The 18,705-nt window shown below is 39.8% G+C and overlaps 1 protein-coding gene across 5 annotated transcripts in view; it reads right to left on the reverse strand.

The window, feature by feature from the left end:
* MACROD2 (mono-ADP ribosylhydrolase 2) overlaps nucleotides 1-18,705 on the reverse strand; it is an 857,870-nt gene that overhangs the window by 821,033 nt on the left and 18,132 nt on the right. For all 5 annotated transcript variants that reach the window (XM_065632892.1, XM_065632891.1, XM_065632889.1 and 2 more), the window contains exon 3: nucleotides 12,894-13,001. In XM_065632892.1, coding sequence (XP_065488964.1) covers nucleotides 12,894-13,001 — 108 coding nt within the window. The remainder of the gene's footprint in view (nucleotides 1-12,893; nucleotides 13,002-18,705) is intronic.

Here is an 18,705-nt window from a genome sequence, read left to right on the forward strand (position 1 = left end):
CTGAAGTTGTATTAATGTATTTACCTGAATCTTGGTAAGAATTAGGCCACTGTGGGATACCTGGACCAATTTGTTAAAAAGTTGAATTAAAAGCCTGGGGCTGTTCAGCAATGGCTTTTATTTCCAGTTTATAGGCACATTTTCTTTCTTACCTAATTTATAGATTCATTATATGCACATTCACAAGAGGTATTGTGCAAGGGAGCAGAGCTCAGGATCCTAACTTAAAACTCTTCAGTCTCGCTAATTATATAGAATTTACCTTCAGTATTTGTACAAAGCTGATGGTGCAGACTATTTACATAGCTTGTCTGGAAAAAACACTTGAAACAGCAGCGAAGTTTAAAAAAATCAAAATGCAATAAGCACAAATACACACATATTACATGTTGCAGCATAGGCACTGAGAATGAAATGTTATGCTAAACACATATAAGCATCAACTAAAAAGAATCTGTGTCTATAAAACATAAATAAGGTGTCCAGCAAGGGTGGCAATGCCATTGGTAAATCTGATCCACTTTCCAAGCCAGGGACAGGTACCGATACGCTTCAGTTTTCAATTCGATCAAAGCAGAAGAGCAGCAAACTCGCTGCATGTCCTGGCTAAAAAAGGAATGTGTCCTAGCTTAGCTTCATCATGCCTGCACCAGCAAATTGACTTAATTGTCAGTGGGGGGATTATGAAATATGAAGTGACTCCAGCAGCGCTCAGGGGACACTCCCGAGGCTCGGTGTCTATAGCAAAGACACCAAGAACCATCCATCTCACTCTCCCCCCTAGGCAAAGCAGAACAGCCTTGATCTCTAAAAGAGGCAGACAAGAAAGAACAACAAAATTCAGCTTTCCTGGACGATTAGCACCGGGCCAAAAAAGAAAAAGTGGGTTTAAATAGATCAGCCCAGTTTCCCTGACTGCTGGTGCCCCTGGCTGCTGAAACCACAGGTTCAAGGTCATGTTTTCAGACACCGATTTGCAGTTACGAGGCTACATCTGAGAACAGCTCACAGTGGCCTTTTAGGGAGAGACGGTAACGCTGTGGATGCTTCTCCTCTCTCATCCTTCTCCCTGAGAAGGAGAAGGGTGGAAAGGTGAGAAAGGGAGGCTGCAGTCAACACAAGTTGCTCTGCTGGGTGCCAACCACGAGAGGATGAGGACAGAAGAAGGCGGCAGCAGAGATCCTGCTAAACTACACTGTCTGGTCCAAATGGAGCCTCCTTCTCTGGAGACATTCAAACCTGCCTGGACACATTCCTGTGCGATCTGCTCTGCTGAACCTGCTTTAGCAGGCGGGTTGGACTAGATGATCTCTAGAGGTCCATTCCAACCCCAACCATTCTGTGAAATCCTGTCTTCAATCTGATGATGCCAACATGAAGGAAGACGAGAAGCCAGATAAACTCAACCCCTGGGACATGGGCATTAAGCAAGAAGGAGGGATCCAAAATGTTATGCTGTCTTTGATAAGAGTATATAATAGAGAGAAATACTCCCACCTGAAAACACCCCGTGTACTGTCTGTCGGGGGATTCACTTTAAAATAAAAAGCGTTTCTCAAATTCAATCTTATCTTTTACTGGTGTTGGGGACTAGTCTGAACTAGAGTTGCAGCCTCTGAAGCTGTAAACTCATGATTGAAAGAGCCTTTGGGCTCTAAGCCCTAACAAAATACCAAGTTTGGGCACCCTAAGCAAGTTAATTTTTGCAGGAAAGGAGGTACAAGGTAGAGAAATCACTCTTCGTGGTGAGACAGCACCAGTGCTGATCGCTCAACTCTCTGAAATGTTGGATTTTGTCATCTTAAAAAAAAGAGAGAGAAAAAAAAAAAAAAGAGAGAAACAGAACAAAACTATAATTAGCTGGGTCAGGGCCAAGGTTAGAACTGCTGCTGGGCAAAGCTCTGCTCTGACACAAGGCAAAAATGATCAGGCCTCCAGCATTTGGAGATGCCTTCATCCAGGGGATCAAAGCACAAGTAAGAATTGCTGTATTTGTCCTAGTCCACCCTTCCCCCAGGGTAGACTCAGTTGTTTTATTTTTTTAAGGTAATGGCCAGCCTAAAATGAGAATTGTCACAGAGCCTCAAAAATAAGATGCCATGCATAAATTCTAGATTTCTGTTAGTTTTCCCAACATAGTTTAGTGAACTCTGCAGGTAAAATCCACCATTTTTCACTGACCGACTATTCTGAAAGTCATTATAAAAATTGATTTTAATTTCAGAAAGAGTAATATCAGGACTCAGATTTACAGAAATTCAGAGCTAGTCAAGTAGTGACCTGGACCATACTGCCCAACGTAATCACTTCAAAACGGATGGAAACCGACAGGATGAAAAACCAGAGTTTCTCTGGAATAGGCTATAAACCACAAATTCTTAGAAATGTAAAGGAAATGAGTTGCCAGTTAATATTGTCTAGCACATCAAGTCACTGGGAAGACTTACATCCCTCTATAACCTGGTTTGATGGAGATGAAAGCAATACAATCTCTTCCTTAAATAAAAAGTTATTTCACATGACACAAGAGTACAGTTCTCTTGAAAAAGCAATATGGTTCACACTTTAAATTTAAAAGCATTTCTAACACAGATTTGCAATGCAAACCATTCTAAATACAAATCAAATGTAGCTGACAGAACCATCTTTTTGATGCAGCCTACAACCAGGCATACCAGATATTAACTACTTCTATTTATTACTCTGCAGGAACCAACTTTAAAGCATAAAATGAAGGTGCTGCAGAGACACAGTTAAGTGATTCATGTTGTACAGCAGATTAAAGTTACTGCAGCGTAGACATGCAGGTGACAAAAGAGAAAAGGAGCAGTAATCCCAGAGTTTTCCAAGTCAGTGTTTTTCCACAAATTTCAACTATTCAAACACAAGAGGCAATAAAAGCCTCGGGCTTCAAGGCATCACTGCTGAAACCATCTGAGAGCAAGGGCCATCACAACGCAGCTCCTACAAGAGCCAAGTCATCTCTTCTTTATGAGTCTGCCCACCCTCTCATACAGCTCAGAGGAGAAGGAGCAAAACTCCACATAACTCCTCTGCAGCAAAGGGGCCAGTATTTGGGACAGGGTACCCCAAAGAAGGCAGGAACGGTACCACCTGTGTGCCCTCTTGGCCATCCGAGCACATTGTGCAAGTGACAATCCAGGCAGGAGATATTAAAACCATGTTTGAACACGCTTGTCACCTCCGAGTGCAAATTTTACAGGAATTCGAGGCACACGGGAACACCGGTAGCTCAACGTCACACTGTTCTGAAAAAAACATAGGATTTTACAGCACCGTCAATACTATAATTAAACCAATTGCCACATCCATCCAAACAACACAGCATGGTTCAGAAACAACTCTGAACAATGGCATATAAACATACAAGTGTCTATTATTTGCACATGATGCAAACAACACTTGCCATTGTGCTCAGATTAACAAGCAAATACTGCCTTCACAAGCCTCCGCCGTGCTTTGATGTGTATTTAGCTGCTATTACTGATTTTCATGGCTGTGACAGCAGGTCACACAAAGGGGTTTGGAGTCCAGATTTTTAAAGCCAAACTGCACCCTTAATAGTGATTTTGAAGTGAGAGACATTCTGAATTCCTAAAGAAAGCAATTCCTGGTTTTGCAACAGAAATGTTTTTTCCTTTTGTCAGAAAAGCTGGTTTCTAACAGCCATAGGTCAAAACAAAACCTAAACTGCATTTCACAGTCCATAATTATTTATGTAACAAGTAACGAACTGTATTTCAAGTGACTAGCATTTCTGAAAAGCTTCCCCCAAACCTGCAGCAAATGGCAAGGCACTAAGCAAATCTGATATTGTAACCAAGGGTAGGAGACACAGCATCAGTCTTCTAGTCAGCAGCTAAGAGAATTAAGCAAAAGCAATGCCTCTTGCCAAAGGAGAAGGAAGAGGAGACAGACAGGGTTAGCCAGATTTTTTTATCCTATTTTCTGCATCTACTGTTACATGAGATAAGCCTAAAGTTTACTTGCTCCAGTCAAAGTAGACCTTCGCCTATTCAATACTTAACTGCATATATTTAATGGGATTACGTTTTGCACAGAAATACTAATTCTCATGCTAACCTCACTGTGCTACTTAAACTAAGTTGAGCTAGTATCTGTACAAGCCCAGAACAACCTAGTCCATCCCAATGTGTTTATGCTTACAACATAAAGGTAGCAAAGAGCAAACATACATCAGGACAGAGAGGTATGAGGGGGCAACATTAACACTACACAGATAATCTCAGTCTACCAGCTGAACACCCACTGCCAAGATTTTATAAGTATTGCAGAGAGAGGAGACTTTAAAGAAGTCTTCTCTTGCATCCTAACGCTTTTCAATTACTAGAAGCTTGACTGCTTTAGGGGTTTTTTTTAAATGCAAAAGCTTGAAAAAGCACCATGTTGCATGCCTATCTTGACTGAGAACATACTGTTGCAACTACTGGCTTAAAAAACCCACAATCCTTCAGATAATCCCCCCCAAGTCCTGATTAAAAGTGGATTTAATATTATGAAATGAAGCATAATTGTTCAAGACAACCTTGAGTTGTTTCTTGGACCGCATTGCTCCATCAGGGCACTCAAGATGACAGTTCCACTGTCGGATGTTGGATGAGACAGGCTGAAAGCAAGGTCCTTCCCAAATATACTCCTCTGTGAAGTAAAACAGATGCTTACAGTTCTTCTAAACCATGTCTGCCTCCTGCTCTATTTCAAATACACACTAAAACACACGCAATGAAACGGAGTAGACATTTAATAAGCATGAGCCATATTGATGGCCTACCCAACAAGCAGCCCTACAACACATGTATTTTGTTTCCTCTGCTTAAGTCATTACTGATTTTATGTCCAGGAAAATTAAGGTGTACAGGCAAAAAGCGGCTTCGCGATACCAGAGGCACTATTGCCACCTGCTGTCAGAAAGTGCTCATGGCACCCACGACACCTCGCACATCACAATTGCAAGTGTAAAAGACTTTGAAGAAATCCAACTTTGCAGGTGTTTTGCCTCTATGTTGCTAGTTTTCTCCAGAAAGGGCACACACAAAAAAGGTCCAGTGTAACCGCGGCACGAAGGATCAATAACCACATTGGTCTGATGGTTAGACAAGTCCACGTTACAGTCCTGGAACACAGGAAGGAAGTTTCTGCGTGCAGGAGCAAGAATTTAAATGACCACCCGCTCCAACCACAAATAATAAAATACAGCAGTGTGTGAGGACAGAGAAGCTAAAAAAGCAAGAGATACAGTGAAAGACCTGACATCTCACAGCCTGTAATATTGCTCTTAATTACTGAACATTGCTACAAACATGGATCTGCAGCAGAGCCCACACAGCTCTGGCTGCCCTGCTTTAACACGCACAGTTCTTGGTTTTAGGGAGATAAAACGTGCCAAATTTGAGTGGCCAAGCACAAACCTGAGAAGCAGAGATCAAGTGAAAGCACAAACGCTACAATACAATGAGCTACTTCAAAACCTGACAAGTCACAACTGATACAAGTAGTGTCCTCTTCTCCTACTCATTCTTTTTCTACTCCAGAAAGCGTCAAAGTCATTGGAAATGTTTTATTTGTATCCATAAGGCTCCTAAGCAGTTTCTTTTTTTTATGAACAAAAGTATCAGCAACACACAGTTTATACAGACAGTTATTGCCCCAGGGAGCCAGAAAGAATCAGACAATAAATGGGTTCAACAATGGATGCACTAAGAAACAAGGAGAACGTATTGGTCAAGGTAAAACACACCGTGGCCTGAAAGCATCAACACTGATGAAGACCAGATTGTTCAATAAATTCACGTACCATAGACCATCGGGTTAGATTAGGCAACTAAAATGTCTACCTCGCCCATTTTATATTACGTTATCAGAAGACTAACAGATTATGCTCAATCCGGTCAGAGGAGACAGTTGGCCACCTAACTCTGTGCCAGGGTATTTCATGGAATAGTTTGGGTTGGAAGGGACATTCAAAGCTCATCTAGTTCCAACCTCCTGGCCATGAGCACAGTCACCTTCCACTAGACCAGGTTGCTCAAAGTCCCGTCCAGTCTGGCCTTGAACACTCCGAGGGACGGGGCACCCACAGCTTCTCTGGGCAACATGCTTTAGACATCAGATACTTGGATATCCTGCACCCTCATCTCATTCGACTCAGATTTCTGTGCCACCATGGAATAACATAGGAAGTCAAACAGCATCGCTCTGAACTTCAACTCGCTGTGCATCTGGTGCCTCAGTCCACAAACTGTTAGTTTAAGGAGCCTTTTGAGTTAATTGTTCCAATGGAGAGTATATTTTCTTCTCTACTGGTTGTTTTTTGGGGTTTTTTTTTTGGTTTTTTTGAGGCACAGACCCACCCAGAGCCATCTCTGTCAGCTGAGCAACACGGCTGTAAGCACACCGGTGGAATATATTATAATAGCATCCTGGAAACATTTCACCACAATTAATTTCCCCCTCCCAAAGCACCCCAGAATGAGGAAAAGAAGTTCATTCATACCATGTGTCTGCAGCACTGCCAATCCTCTCTTTTGTTGTTCTTAAGTTGTGAGTTACACTGATTATACTTGGGATTTTTTCAAATAATATCACGACCATCCTTGCTCCAGTGCAATTCTGAGAGAGTCTCCTCAACCTTCAGCCTTTGCCACATCCTTAGAGCAAATGGTGTTTGACTGAGAGAGCAGATAAAGTAACCCACCTAAATTAAACTGCACCTCCAGCGGTACTTACCTTTGGTTTCATTCTCTTGATCACTGTCACTTTACACAGATTTTTAGTTTTCATCCAAATGAGTATTACACTAAAGGGAAGAACTACACTGAAATGAGGTTCTACACAAAGCGGAGGGCACGTTTAACCATGTCTACTACTCACCAGGTGCATTTAAAGTATTTTCCACAGAAAGCAGTAATAAACTCACTCACGGATGCCATGACTGAGAATGACCAATTCCCTCAACTACTAACACTGATTTTTCTGATGAAAAACTGGGGACTATATATGAATTAGTCTGGGGGCTTTACACTCAAGTATAATTGCACCAACTGTAAATTAACTTGAGAAACCTTTGATTAACACCGTGGTCTGCTCACATTCAAGATGAAAACCAAATTAACAACAATTTGTTAGCATTATTGGTTTTACTCCTAGAGGAAATGACAATAGTTGAAGCTAAATAGGCAGATGCCAGATGTATTGAAATTTCTTTCATGGAGTCAAGTTTTCAGTTTTCCTGTATGTACACTGGAGAGAAAACATTTCAAATGTGTTAACGAAACATGCTACTAGACATCAAACTCTAAGGAACTTCCACCAGCATAAGCAACAATTTACTTTTAACTCTGCTGGGAGAGGAGGGAAAAAAAAAATAATCATAAATGCAAATATCCCATGCAAAAATCATACAAGCAACAGCAGCTTAAGTGCAGATTTTACATTTTGTTGATTCCACTTTCAATAGCAGAAACACTTGAATTAAGTGACTTATTTTAAAAGCGAATGAAGAGCTGAAGAATAATTTCAAATAAGCTCCAGATTTAGAACTACCGGTCACTGCAAAATAAAAAGAAAGTATATGCACAATTCTCACTCAGGCTCAGCGACCGACTCAAATATCTTCATAATATTCACACAGGCCATTTCTGAAGTAATTTCTACTTCACAAGCTATAAGATGAAAATTGTGTGTGATAAATTAAGTTGCCAGATGAAATGGATTAGCAATCAGTGCAACTGCCTGATGTCAGACCTGTTCCAGATTAGAATCCATCCTTTTTCCCCACCTGTTCATTAAGCACCAAGTTCAAGGTAAATGCAGTGACTGATTGCACATTAACAAGCTGTTTATGTGGAAAGGCATAGTTCAGCCACTATCTATACTTACACACTCATTTAAGCATAATTCACTGATAATATATTCAGTTCCCAGCTTCAATACATAGTACTTCTAGCTTGATGTGTAATTTTGGACTTGAGAAAAATGGGGTGCCTCATAAAATTAAACAATCAGATTATACTTCAAGGTCAAGGCCAAGGAGAACGAAGGAAAAAAAAATAGTCCAGAAGAAAAACTGCTGCTATCTCCAGTTAAAACTGAGGAAGATATTGCTCTTACACTAAAATGCTTAAACACAGCTGTGAAGTCAGAAGCCTGAGGGAGAAAAGGTGTATTTCATTAGGGAAAGTTGAGACTTAATAAGAAAATGGCTATTTCATCCTCTAATTTGAGTCATGCAGAGGCTCCAGTCGAAACCAGCCCCATAAGGAGCCAAGCGAACACAGCATATTCAAACCCAAACGTTTTCCAGTTCCACGCGCTTCCAGAACTGGGACAGGGAGGTACAGCAGGAACAGGATGAGTGTTCTAAACTTTAACAAATTTGTTAAACACACTCAGATGTAATTCACTCCCTGAAAACACCCTTGCCTCTTAGAGCAACCAAGAAATCCTCCTCCCCCGTACCTTCACTCGTCTGGCCCTGCGCAATACACCCAGAAGCCAAGAAATCTGTGTAGCACGTCCACCAAACCAACGCCCCCAGCTGAAGTCACCCACTACAGACATGGAGATGGTTCCCCATAAAGGAAACCTCTTCTTGAACGGTATGACGTTCGGTAACTAAATCCCAGCAGAGGTTGGTGAAAAAGTGGTTTAATTATTTTCTCCACTAACTCTTTTCACTGCTTATCAGAGTAAGATTTTACTTTCCATCTGCTGTCTCATAAGGAAAAAATATTCCCTTTAAAAACTGATAGTTTCTCCCCAGATTTGCGAGGATTAGAGATGATTCCAGCATTCAAATAGTTTAAAGGGAGCCACCTAGTTGCTCTAACTGTAGCAACAGTAATAGCTAATTTAGGAACAACACTATAGATTACCAGAAATATCTACTTAACCAGAACTGATCACCTTCCTTTTTCCTGTGGATTAAAGGTTTCTGTTCTCAGAACCATACTTTTCTACCAATATCCAATAATACTTTTCAAAGCTAAGAAGAAATAACTTTTTTTTTTTGGTGTTCTGCAAGTGATCTTCCTCCTCCCAATCAAATAAAAATGAGGATAATCCTTTGTTCCCCACCTAATCGTTTCCCCTCAATCCTGCTCCCAGTAAAAACTCACAAGCACATTAGTACATGCTTTCTTATCTTAAAACTTGGCCGGTAAGATTTATTAAGAGGTAAGAAGTGAATGAATACCTGAGGTCAATAACGATGAACTACTGTTTAAGGTGTTCTAAGGTACACAGACATACTTATCACATCCACTGTGAACATGCGACTTCTTTATCCACTTCAGATTTAAAAGTTACTGCATAGGATATAAATAGCAACATAGTTTTCCCTATATTTATTAAAATTGCATAGGAAATGTAGTATTTACTGCTTGGTTGATAATATAAATACTGCAGTGTGGTGGTATTACACATTTTCTCGGCTTAGTATTTCAATGTTATCTGAAACTGTTTTTCTCACGTAGCCCATTTGGTCCACACAAATGTTTTCTATCAGGAAATGCCTGCAGAGCGAATAAAACTTGCGTTAAAATAGCTGAGATGAACAGGGCAAAGGGACTAAACCACCCCCCCACCTTGTCCCTCCCCTAAACACACGCACTCCCAAAGCTCAGTTCCCACGAGTTATTTGGAAGTTGGATAATTAATTGTGGTTATCTGGCTCCCAGGTACTTGAAGCACTTTTGGCATCAGGATGAAGTGACACCCAGAAATATTTGATTTGTTAAAAAAGGCCAGTTATCATGGATTTAAGAAGTACATGCCTCAAGAAAAGCCCGTACACATTCTTCAAGTGTCATACTGAAAGAACAGAGAAGAATATAGGAGCAAAAATCAGATTTTTGTACAAATCTTGCCTGAATCCTTAAAAAAGGAGGGAAGGAAACTAACATAACAGGACACCTTAGGCAAAACATCAAGTTAAACTAATACTTGTCTGCAATACAAACAGTAATAGGGAAGTTTTAGGGAACCATTCTGGGAGGATAACACGTTTGCAGAGGTAAATAATCGACATCTATTTTAGCAAAATGGCACATCAGCTCCCTTTTCCAGCTACCTTTTCCACCACACATCTCAGGTTAAATCACTCTTCAGAAACCACAAAAATAGATCCTCACTTTGATCACGAATGATTTCAAAGCAGCTGTTTTAACATGGCTGTTTTGATGACGAGCGAAGACAAACTTTTCCTTCCACCGTTTCCATGGTTGTCCTCTTTCAGCATAAAATATTTGTAAAACATTTTTGGAAAGTAAGTAACATTCAGTTTGTCTGCTAAAGTCTAGGAGAAAAGGAGATCCTTTTGTAGAAGTGCTCTTCAGTGACAGCTTCGTACTTAGCTGCCTAAGATCACCATTAACACCCTTTTTAGCAAACACAAGAAATTTGGTTATCAATTTAACTGTTATTTATGTAGGAGAAATTCAAATAGGAAACGGAATTCAGAGCATAAGGTAAACTACTAAATTTAACAGAAGTGTTTGTGTAGCAAAAACCCCTCAGCTTTTGCATAAATAACATGGATCTTGAACCAAAACATCCTCCTCCTTGTTTAGCTTTCCAGATATAAATTTAACAGTAAGTTTAAAAAGTTTAACTTCAAAAGAAAAAAAAAAACCAAAACACACCCACACCAAAAAAAACACTGAAATCATGATCAAATCAAAGGCTTACACTTAAATTTTAATTACTGCATTAACATATAGAGACTATTTGGTTTTTCAATGTAACTATAGGCTACTAGTTTAATCTAGGCATATTAACAAGTCATAATAGTTCACGTATTATGCACTTAGGGAGCTGTAAGAGATTACAGAAGAAAAGGGCTAGAAGAATTTCAAAAATCACCTCTACCAATGTCCTGATCTAGGACTGCTGCTACGCATCAGCCTGACACAAAGTATAATATCACTGTCCCTTCCAATAAGTAATTTTGTCAAGATGTAATCTGAATTTCTCATTAAGCCCAAATCCAGCTCCTCTTTAACTTACCTACAGAAGACAACAGTAAAAACAACTTCTTTCTTTTTGCTAAAAGCCTTCCAGATGCTTGAAGAGTATTTATATCCCTCTTTAGGTCTTTCGACCTCGATTTTATTGTGTTGTTTTGAGTGGTCTTTAATCCCTTCCTCAAACTTACATGTTAATATGTGTTGATTTTAATTGGGTTCTGTTTTTCATTTCTACTCGGATAGATGCATTCCTTACCAGGATGGTAGGCAAGTTTACAAGGAGATAATGTCATCAGCAGTCTGGGATATAGGTTTTTGGACACATCAAGAGAAAGGGAGAAAACCCCTTTAAATCAAGAAAATAAAAGTATTTCTGTTTCAAAACTAACCTGCAACTAGTTCCAGCCTGTAATTCAAGGGAAGCCTATAAACAAAGAGAATCTAAATATAAATCGAGAGAAGTATGCTAATATTGACTCACTGTAGAGTAATAAAGTAAGAAAGCGAGCACGAGCACAGCTGGAAATGTCATCTTGAAAGAATAAGAGGGAAAAAAATTAAAAGATTAAAGCTTCAGAGGCCTCGCCAACACAGTGAGGAGACAATCATGTTACATGGATGCTACTGTATTGTTTGTCTGTAACTTAGGAAGGCTTTTGCGCATCAGTAAACTAGAAGATTAATTTTAAACTTTCGCATGGAAATACCATCCTTATTACTTGTTGGAGTGAAAAAAACCACATTTCGTGATAACTAAAGATTCTACCTGTACTTCACAAAACCCACTGGCATGTCTTCGCTGGAAAGCGGGGAGTCATGCAGAGATAAACATCATTAAACAATCCAAGAGAGTCTGTTAAGTGACTTCTAAACTCTATGAGCAAACATATCTACACTCTTTACAGACACGAGCCAGTATCCCCACACAGCTTTTTACTGTAGTAAGCAAGCACATCAATTTTGGCCAATACAACCTTGGGAATCTCTGCACTTTTATTCAATCACAGAGAAGATACTGCAGTATGTTGCCTTCCAATAAATGGATACTACCAAAAATTAATCCTTGAAAACAAACCAATACTCCTGACAACGAAGGACAATGCTAGCCAAATACAAGGGGGAAAAATTTCCAGCCTCGGGACACACAAGCCATAATTCTTTTTCGGGTGGGGAGTGCAGGCAAGATTTTGCTGCAGCGTGTGTTTAGGCGGAAACCTTCACATAGTCTTTCCCAACCAGTTACATTAGCTTACTATAATCTAATGTACAAAGGAATTAATTGCATAGGCTTTTCCCCCCCACTTTTGTCACAAGAAGATGATGCTACGCACAGTTCTTCACCTTAGTTGCACACATGGAGACATGGTCGCTAAGCGAGAAGAGGAACTAAAACATTTACAACCCTGTAGGTCATGAGGAAAAACTTGAAAAATACCATCTCCCTACAAGAAAGCAAATAGTCAAACCACATGAAACAGAAAACCAGCTTTCCTACTACCTTATTGTTAAGGTTTTCACATTATCTAGCCCACAAATGGTTTGATTTATAAAAACGGATTGGAATGTACTGCAGTACCTTAGTATCGAAGTTCAGCCTTCTACAATATGAAGCGTGAAGCCCCAGTTGCTCAAGTTAAGTGAAAAGATGGACATGAGGTCATTGTTTTTCTCTTGGTGACCATGCTGTTCAAGTTTCACAATAATCCTTGTCACAGTAAAGGCACACAGGATAGACAGACGCAATATAGAGAAGCTGGGAAAAAATATGTACTTTCCAACAGATTTCCACAGGACATACCAGTTTTATGCAACTTTAAGTTCAAACTTGCAATGTGGCACTATAAAGGATTTTCAAGACATGACAGTGTAAAATATTTAACCACCTACCAGCATTAACGATGGCATCAACCTCGAGCAGTGTAATGTCACCTCGATAAAGAGAAACTTTCTCGCTCAGACTTTTCTTCCCCTGCAGATCATCTTTAGCATCTTCACCTACAAAACAAGAAAGCAGTCAAACCAGATGACAAACGTGGGTCTGAGATCACTGTTTAGAAGTCCAGAGCAAGACTCAACAGTTCCAGTAACACTGTTGCTGTCAGACTGCTGCAGCTTTCAGTTTCACCTCCAGAGGGCACCAGGAACACACAAAGATACCAGCATTTCCCAAAAGGAAAAAAGAAAAAAAAAAGGAACCAAACCACACCACCTACTTGTTTTTTGTTTTCCAATAAAGGCTACTATGAAGCAGTGATTTCTTGTCCATGTATCATTTCATTTAAAAAAAAAAATATATACACACACACACACACATTTTTTGGAGCTTGATTCATCAAGTTTTCTTTGCTAACCGCAAGGGTACAACTTACAAAATAGGAAGAACTAGTTAAAATAACTCTCCTACTGAAGCGATGATTTATCCAATCCAGAATTATACTGAATGCACACAAGAACACACAAGCATGCTGTTTGCCAACAGTTCCCAAATTTACAACCAGCTCTGGCAGCAGGTAGAAGAAAAAACCTGAATGAAAACAACAGCAAATTTAAACTTGGAGCTTTGCCATCTGAAATTGCTCATCAAGAAGTGGGGGGTGAAGACAAAACATACGAATCTTTCAAAAGATTCATTACTAAATAATGTTATAATATGTCCCTTATTCCAGTAAACTCTTAGTTTTTGCATCACCAATTGACTTCATTTGTATCATAATCTATATAAGTGTTCTGTTACCTCAAACAGTTCTACAAACACATATTTGCTAAAAGCTTCACATAGTCTTGCATTGTTAGATAACCACATCATTAACAAGGAACTAATGAGAGAAGGAAAGATTGCCTAATTGATTTTTTTTATTATTACTATTTCTTAAAATTAATTCTTTTCAACACAAGCCAAGTCTAAAGAGATTTGTATATTGGCTGGAAACAGAACTGAATTGCTAAAGTAAAAATTTAAATGGGAAACGGTTCCCTATCTTCAAAACAAGTGACTTTTTTTTTTTGGTAAGGAAAAAACCTCCAGATTTACTGAGAAGGTAAGAGTCCAAACAAATCTGGCCCTCTAGTTTTCACATCGCCCTTTATTTTAATCCATTTCCACAAATTTGAGTACACCTGCTCAAATCTGTCAGCATCACAAGCAACTGTAAGAAGTAGAAAAGAGAAAGTAACTTTTTTTTTTTTTTTTTTTAAGGTGTTCTTCTTCTAACTTCAGCACAAAGGACTGGTACCAGAAATCATTGTTTATTTTTGGAGTGGTTGAGATAAATGGTCTTATTCAATTCTACTTGAGATTGGCTACCACATGCCTAGTGCAAAATCCATGTCTCCTCCAACAAAAGATATATTGCTGCTGTGACTGATCAGCATAAAGGTGTCTTGTAATTCAGGAGTTTAATTTCTCCATTTGGCTCCTCAAGTGACTATTCCATTGCCACCAGATCACCCTCAGTGTCTCAGCCAAAGCAAAGAAAGTGTTTCTGTGGAAAGGTATCAAGTTTTGATTTACATATTAAGAACTTTATATGACTTTAACCTAAAAGTTATGCTGTTCATCCATTTTTCCGCAGAAGGTAACTATTGCAGTTAGCTGTTGAGTCGTATTAAAATAAAAATCAGCCTCTGTGACCAATTTATGGAGTCCGATTTGTTATCTGCTTTCACGTTAACTGCATTCTGCCAGCAAGCAGCGCAGTAGTTTTCCCCATCCCTCTCCAGTGAGAATCCTACTGGAGCTCCACCAAATTTAAACGCACACCATCATCCTCCACCTTCTGCCCGAGTTATTGCAACACTAGTTAACATCAAGTTGAACATGTTGAGTTCTCTAAACTAAAACTATTTAAATAGAAAAGTACAGTTTAGATACTACAGTATTTGTTTCAATATTAAAAAAAAAAAATCCACCAGGAAGAGCCATGAGAAGATACCACACACACAAAAAAGCTAATTCTCATTATCCCTAATTTCTGAGTCAGAAGGAAAGTAGAGATTGCCCCTTAGTCAACTCACCAGCAAGGTCATCTCACTCTTTCTGCAGAGTGCCACACAACACAACGTTGCACACACTGGCGCTGCCTCCTGATTTTCTACCCTCCACAGCCTTCGCAAGTCTCCTTCTAGTTCTCTCTCTTTGCAAGTACTGAGTATTTCCTGTGTGTCATTCTCCTGAGACTCCTTCCCCGTGGAAAACCATGAGTGAATTCACTGCACAACACTCCTATATGACCTACCATGTCCTCTTCAGCAAGCCCCTCACCTGCCCCATAGCTCTTGGAAGAGCCCTGATGACCACTGTCTTTAATACGGTTCAGCAGTAAGAGCATATGCTGCCTTGTACATCTTTGATAGATTACTCCTATTTCTTTCCATAAAAGTCTGATTTAACAGAGGATTTGAGCCTGCACTTTGTTTCATACTGGTTGTTCTAGAAGGATGCTGATGGAAGTAGCGGAAAGCTGAGTCTCATTTGCAATCAAAGATACTCAACAAATCTACTGATATGCTGCTGATTACAAAAGTAATCCCAGTATGATACCAATAGTAGTAGGAGAGAAAACTGATTTTCTTTTGCCATCTGTTAGACCTCTAGGGCTGGCAGACAACATTTCCTAACAAGGTCAGAACTGATACCTGATTTGGGATTATTTTCTTCCCCTGTAGTCAACTTAGTCATCCTGGCAGGGACAGCAAAGTCATTCCTGGCTGTTACGAATCACTCGCTTCCCATCTTTGCCTCCCATCTCTTTTCACCACACACATTTTTGTCTGCTTCTCAGATTAAAAAAACGCTGCACTCATCTACTTCAAAGTGTCTTCCCAAGGTAATGATGAAGCTCAGATCTGTAAGTGTGGTTAGTCCTCAAACATGCCCAAGAAACTCAAATGCTGTAGGTATCACCCTATAATTCATGATACTGTAACTCAGCAGGGACAAACCAGCAGTTGCAGGGCATTGTGTGTTTCAGGAAGGACACACACCATGTGTACATACTAGCACATTAATACAAATCCTAGCAGCGACAGATTTCCCTTGCACTTGTAGCAGAATATTTCTTGCTCTCATTAATGAAACAGCTTTACATACATCCTCAGGAAATAAACCCTCTGAAGTGGTTGCTATGTAACCTAGTCTTCAATATAGAAACCAGGAGTACTTAGACTCAAAAGGTGTAAGTTTTTAGAAATAAGAAAGCCTGCTTGGCAAGCAAATCAAAACTTTAGAGTCTGGCTCTATATTGGTTGTCCAGAATGCACTTCAAAGGCAGAACAGTTGGAAAACCAGGAAAATTCACATATATTCCAATCCCCCCCAAAAAAGAACACCACACACACAAACTTATCCCACACTACGTTAAGGCAACAACAAAGTCCACCTCAGTTTTAGATGGAGGCATCACAGACTCCAAGAGCAGAAAATATTTTATTTGGTCTGTGGTTTTGAGTATGAGTTTTCAGGACAAAGAGACAAGCAGAATAAGAGACTGAATTTTGTGAAGTACCTCCTCAGGAATTCCAGCATAACTACAGCTAAATTTAAGAGGCACTAGAAGGTTTTTAAGATTATCCTGCTGGGCAGTGAGGATTGCCCAGAATGAAGGCTCCCTGCCTGCGGGGAGAGCTGCTCCCATCTCCTCCAGAGCTCACAAGCAAAACCGAACATACAGTGAGCACCTGTGCACCTGCAGATCACCAGTTTTAATCAAGCCACGGTTAGTAAAATGCTAAAATAGGATTGTGGCAGTATTAAACATGAGCAATAGCTTCTGCATTATTTGGGGTTTTGTCCTTGTATGCCCCCCCAGAAAGACTGCTTCTGGGGCTTTACTTCCCTCCCGAGTAAGACTCTGCCCACCCCTTCTAACCCAACTCCATAGAAAAAAATAAAAATAGAGAAATACTGGGAGATGCTCCTAAAAAGAAAAAAAAGAAAAAAAAAAAAAAAGAAACCCATGGGGAGCTCTCACAAAGCAGTGATAATCAGCATTACTTTGGCCATTTTGATTCCATCTCAACTCTTGCACATTAGTGAATTTCTTTATTCGGTTTTCTTCCTTAATCTCAACATTTGTACACTTTGGTTTGTTCTATGAACAGTGGGGATTACAAATGGACTCAAACTGCAGTTTAAGCACACTAACATTTCTACTTCATTACAATTATGTGTGCATGTCAAAAGCAAACCAAGCTTTTGTTTGGTAAACCTGAATTTTACAAGGTGGGTTCATGCGAAGCCTGGCTATCTGATTTCCAAGACAGTGCAATCCCGGAGTCTTCATCCTTGATGACCTCCCAGGACCAGTTAATGCCAGCCCTGTATCTGGAATAAAAAGCCCTACTTAATTCAAGACCATGGGCTAAAAGCATCAGCAAGGCAATGATCTCCCATACAGGTAGAATTCACAACCATTTAGAACTTTCAAGGTCAGATGAATTCAAAGAAATAAGTGGCACAAAGAAAACTATTAAGGAAGAGGGTAAATGGAATATCCACAAACTTTTGAAATGCCTTTCTGAATTCCACTCACATCACACAATAGAAATTGCATTGTAAAGTGATGGTAGGCATAACTACAGTCTGTTCAAGTCTATTCATTCTGAAGAAATGAAATTAAATTTGCAAAGTGAGACACTGAGGTGTAAAGCAACCCCCACACAAATGCCAAGAATCTGCATGTTTGCAAGCAGGTGAGGACCTGACAGAACTCTAAGGAAACAACCAACATGAAAGCAGTTCATAAGACTAAGTTTTGAATTTTTTCTCAACTGCCTACTCAGCCTCTCTGCCAGTTTTCTGGCATAAATAATTCCCAAACCTTCCTCCTCTGCGTACCTAGTTCTAATCCAGATGTTATCGATGCCTTCTCTGAGGCAAATTTAATGGGGAAAAAAAAAAATAAAACAAGAAACAACATCAGCTAGGGAAATGCAGCAATATACTGAAAAGTATCAAATACAGAAATAAAGCACAAATAAAGATTGCGCTATTAAAGCTTTTTAATAAGCTAACAAGATCACTGTAGCTCCTATCAAAAAGCAAAGTCAATGGTCATTAAATCATCTGGTACCCACATGCACAAAGGACAGAGTTGATCCTGTCACATCCTTCCCAAAATCTGTTCTGTTTAGGCTGGTTTTAAAGACACAAAACTGTGTGGACACCACAAACGCTGTGGGTCCTCCTCTCCAACCTCCCTGCCTCAAGAATATATTAGAGTTTAAAAACTTCAATATAGAGCAGTTAAACATCTTTGTCCTGCCACCATCTTTCCCTCCAGATCCAACCATCATCTTCCAACCCTGTGCCCAACCCAACGTCCTTCAGCTTCTTCTCCTTGGTCACATCCTTTGGGCCTTTAATCATGCTCCCAATGTCTCCGAGCCCTTTCTAGGCAAATCTCGAAATACGATGAAGTTCATCAGCTGAGGTCTGAACGCTAACTACAGCAAACAGGCAGCCCTGTGTCTCAGTTTTGCTTACAATTTCTTCTAGCTTACATCAAAGGAAAAGCACCCTTACATCTTCTAATATATGTACCAATAAACGCATTAGATTTAGCAAACAAAAACTGCACCTGGAAATAAAACGCAGGAAGTTCCTCACAGCTAAGAGGAAAAAGGAGTTTCAGAACAGGTCACTAGAGGGAGCCCCCATAAAGGGCATGAATATGCCAGGCTGGTGTGATGGAAAAAGGAT

The sequence above is a fragment of the Caloenas nicobarica genome, chromosome 3 (genome assembly GCF_036013445.1).
Source record: "Caloenas nicobarica isolate bCalNic1 chromosome 3, bCalNic1.hap1, whole genome shotgun sequence".
NCBI classification, from domain to species: Eukaryota; Metazoa; Chordata; class Aves; order Columbiformes; family Columbidae; genus Caloenas; species Caloenas nicobarica.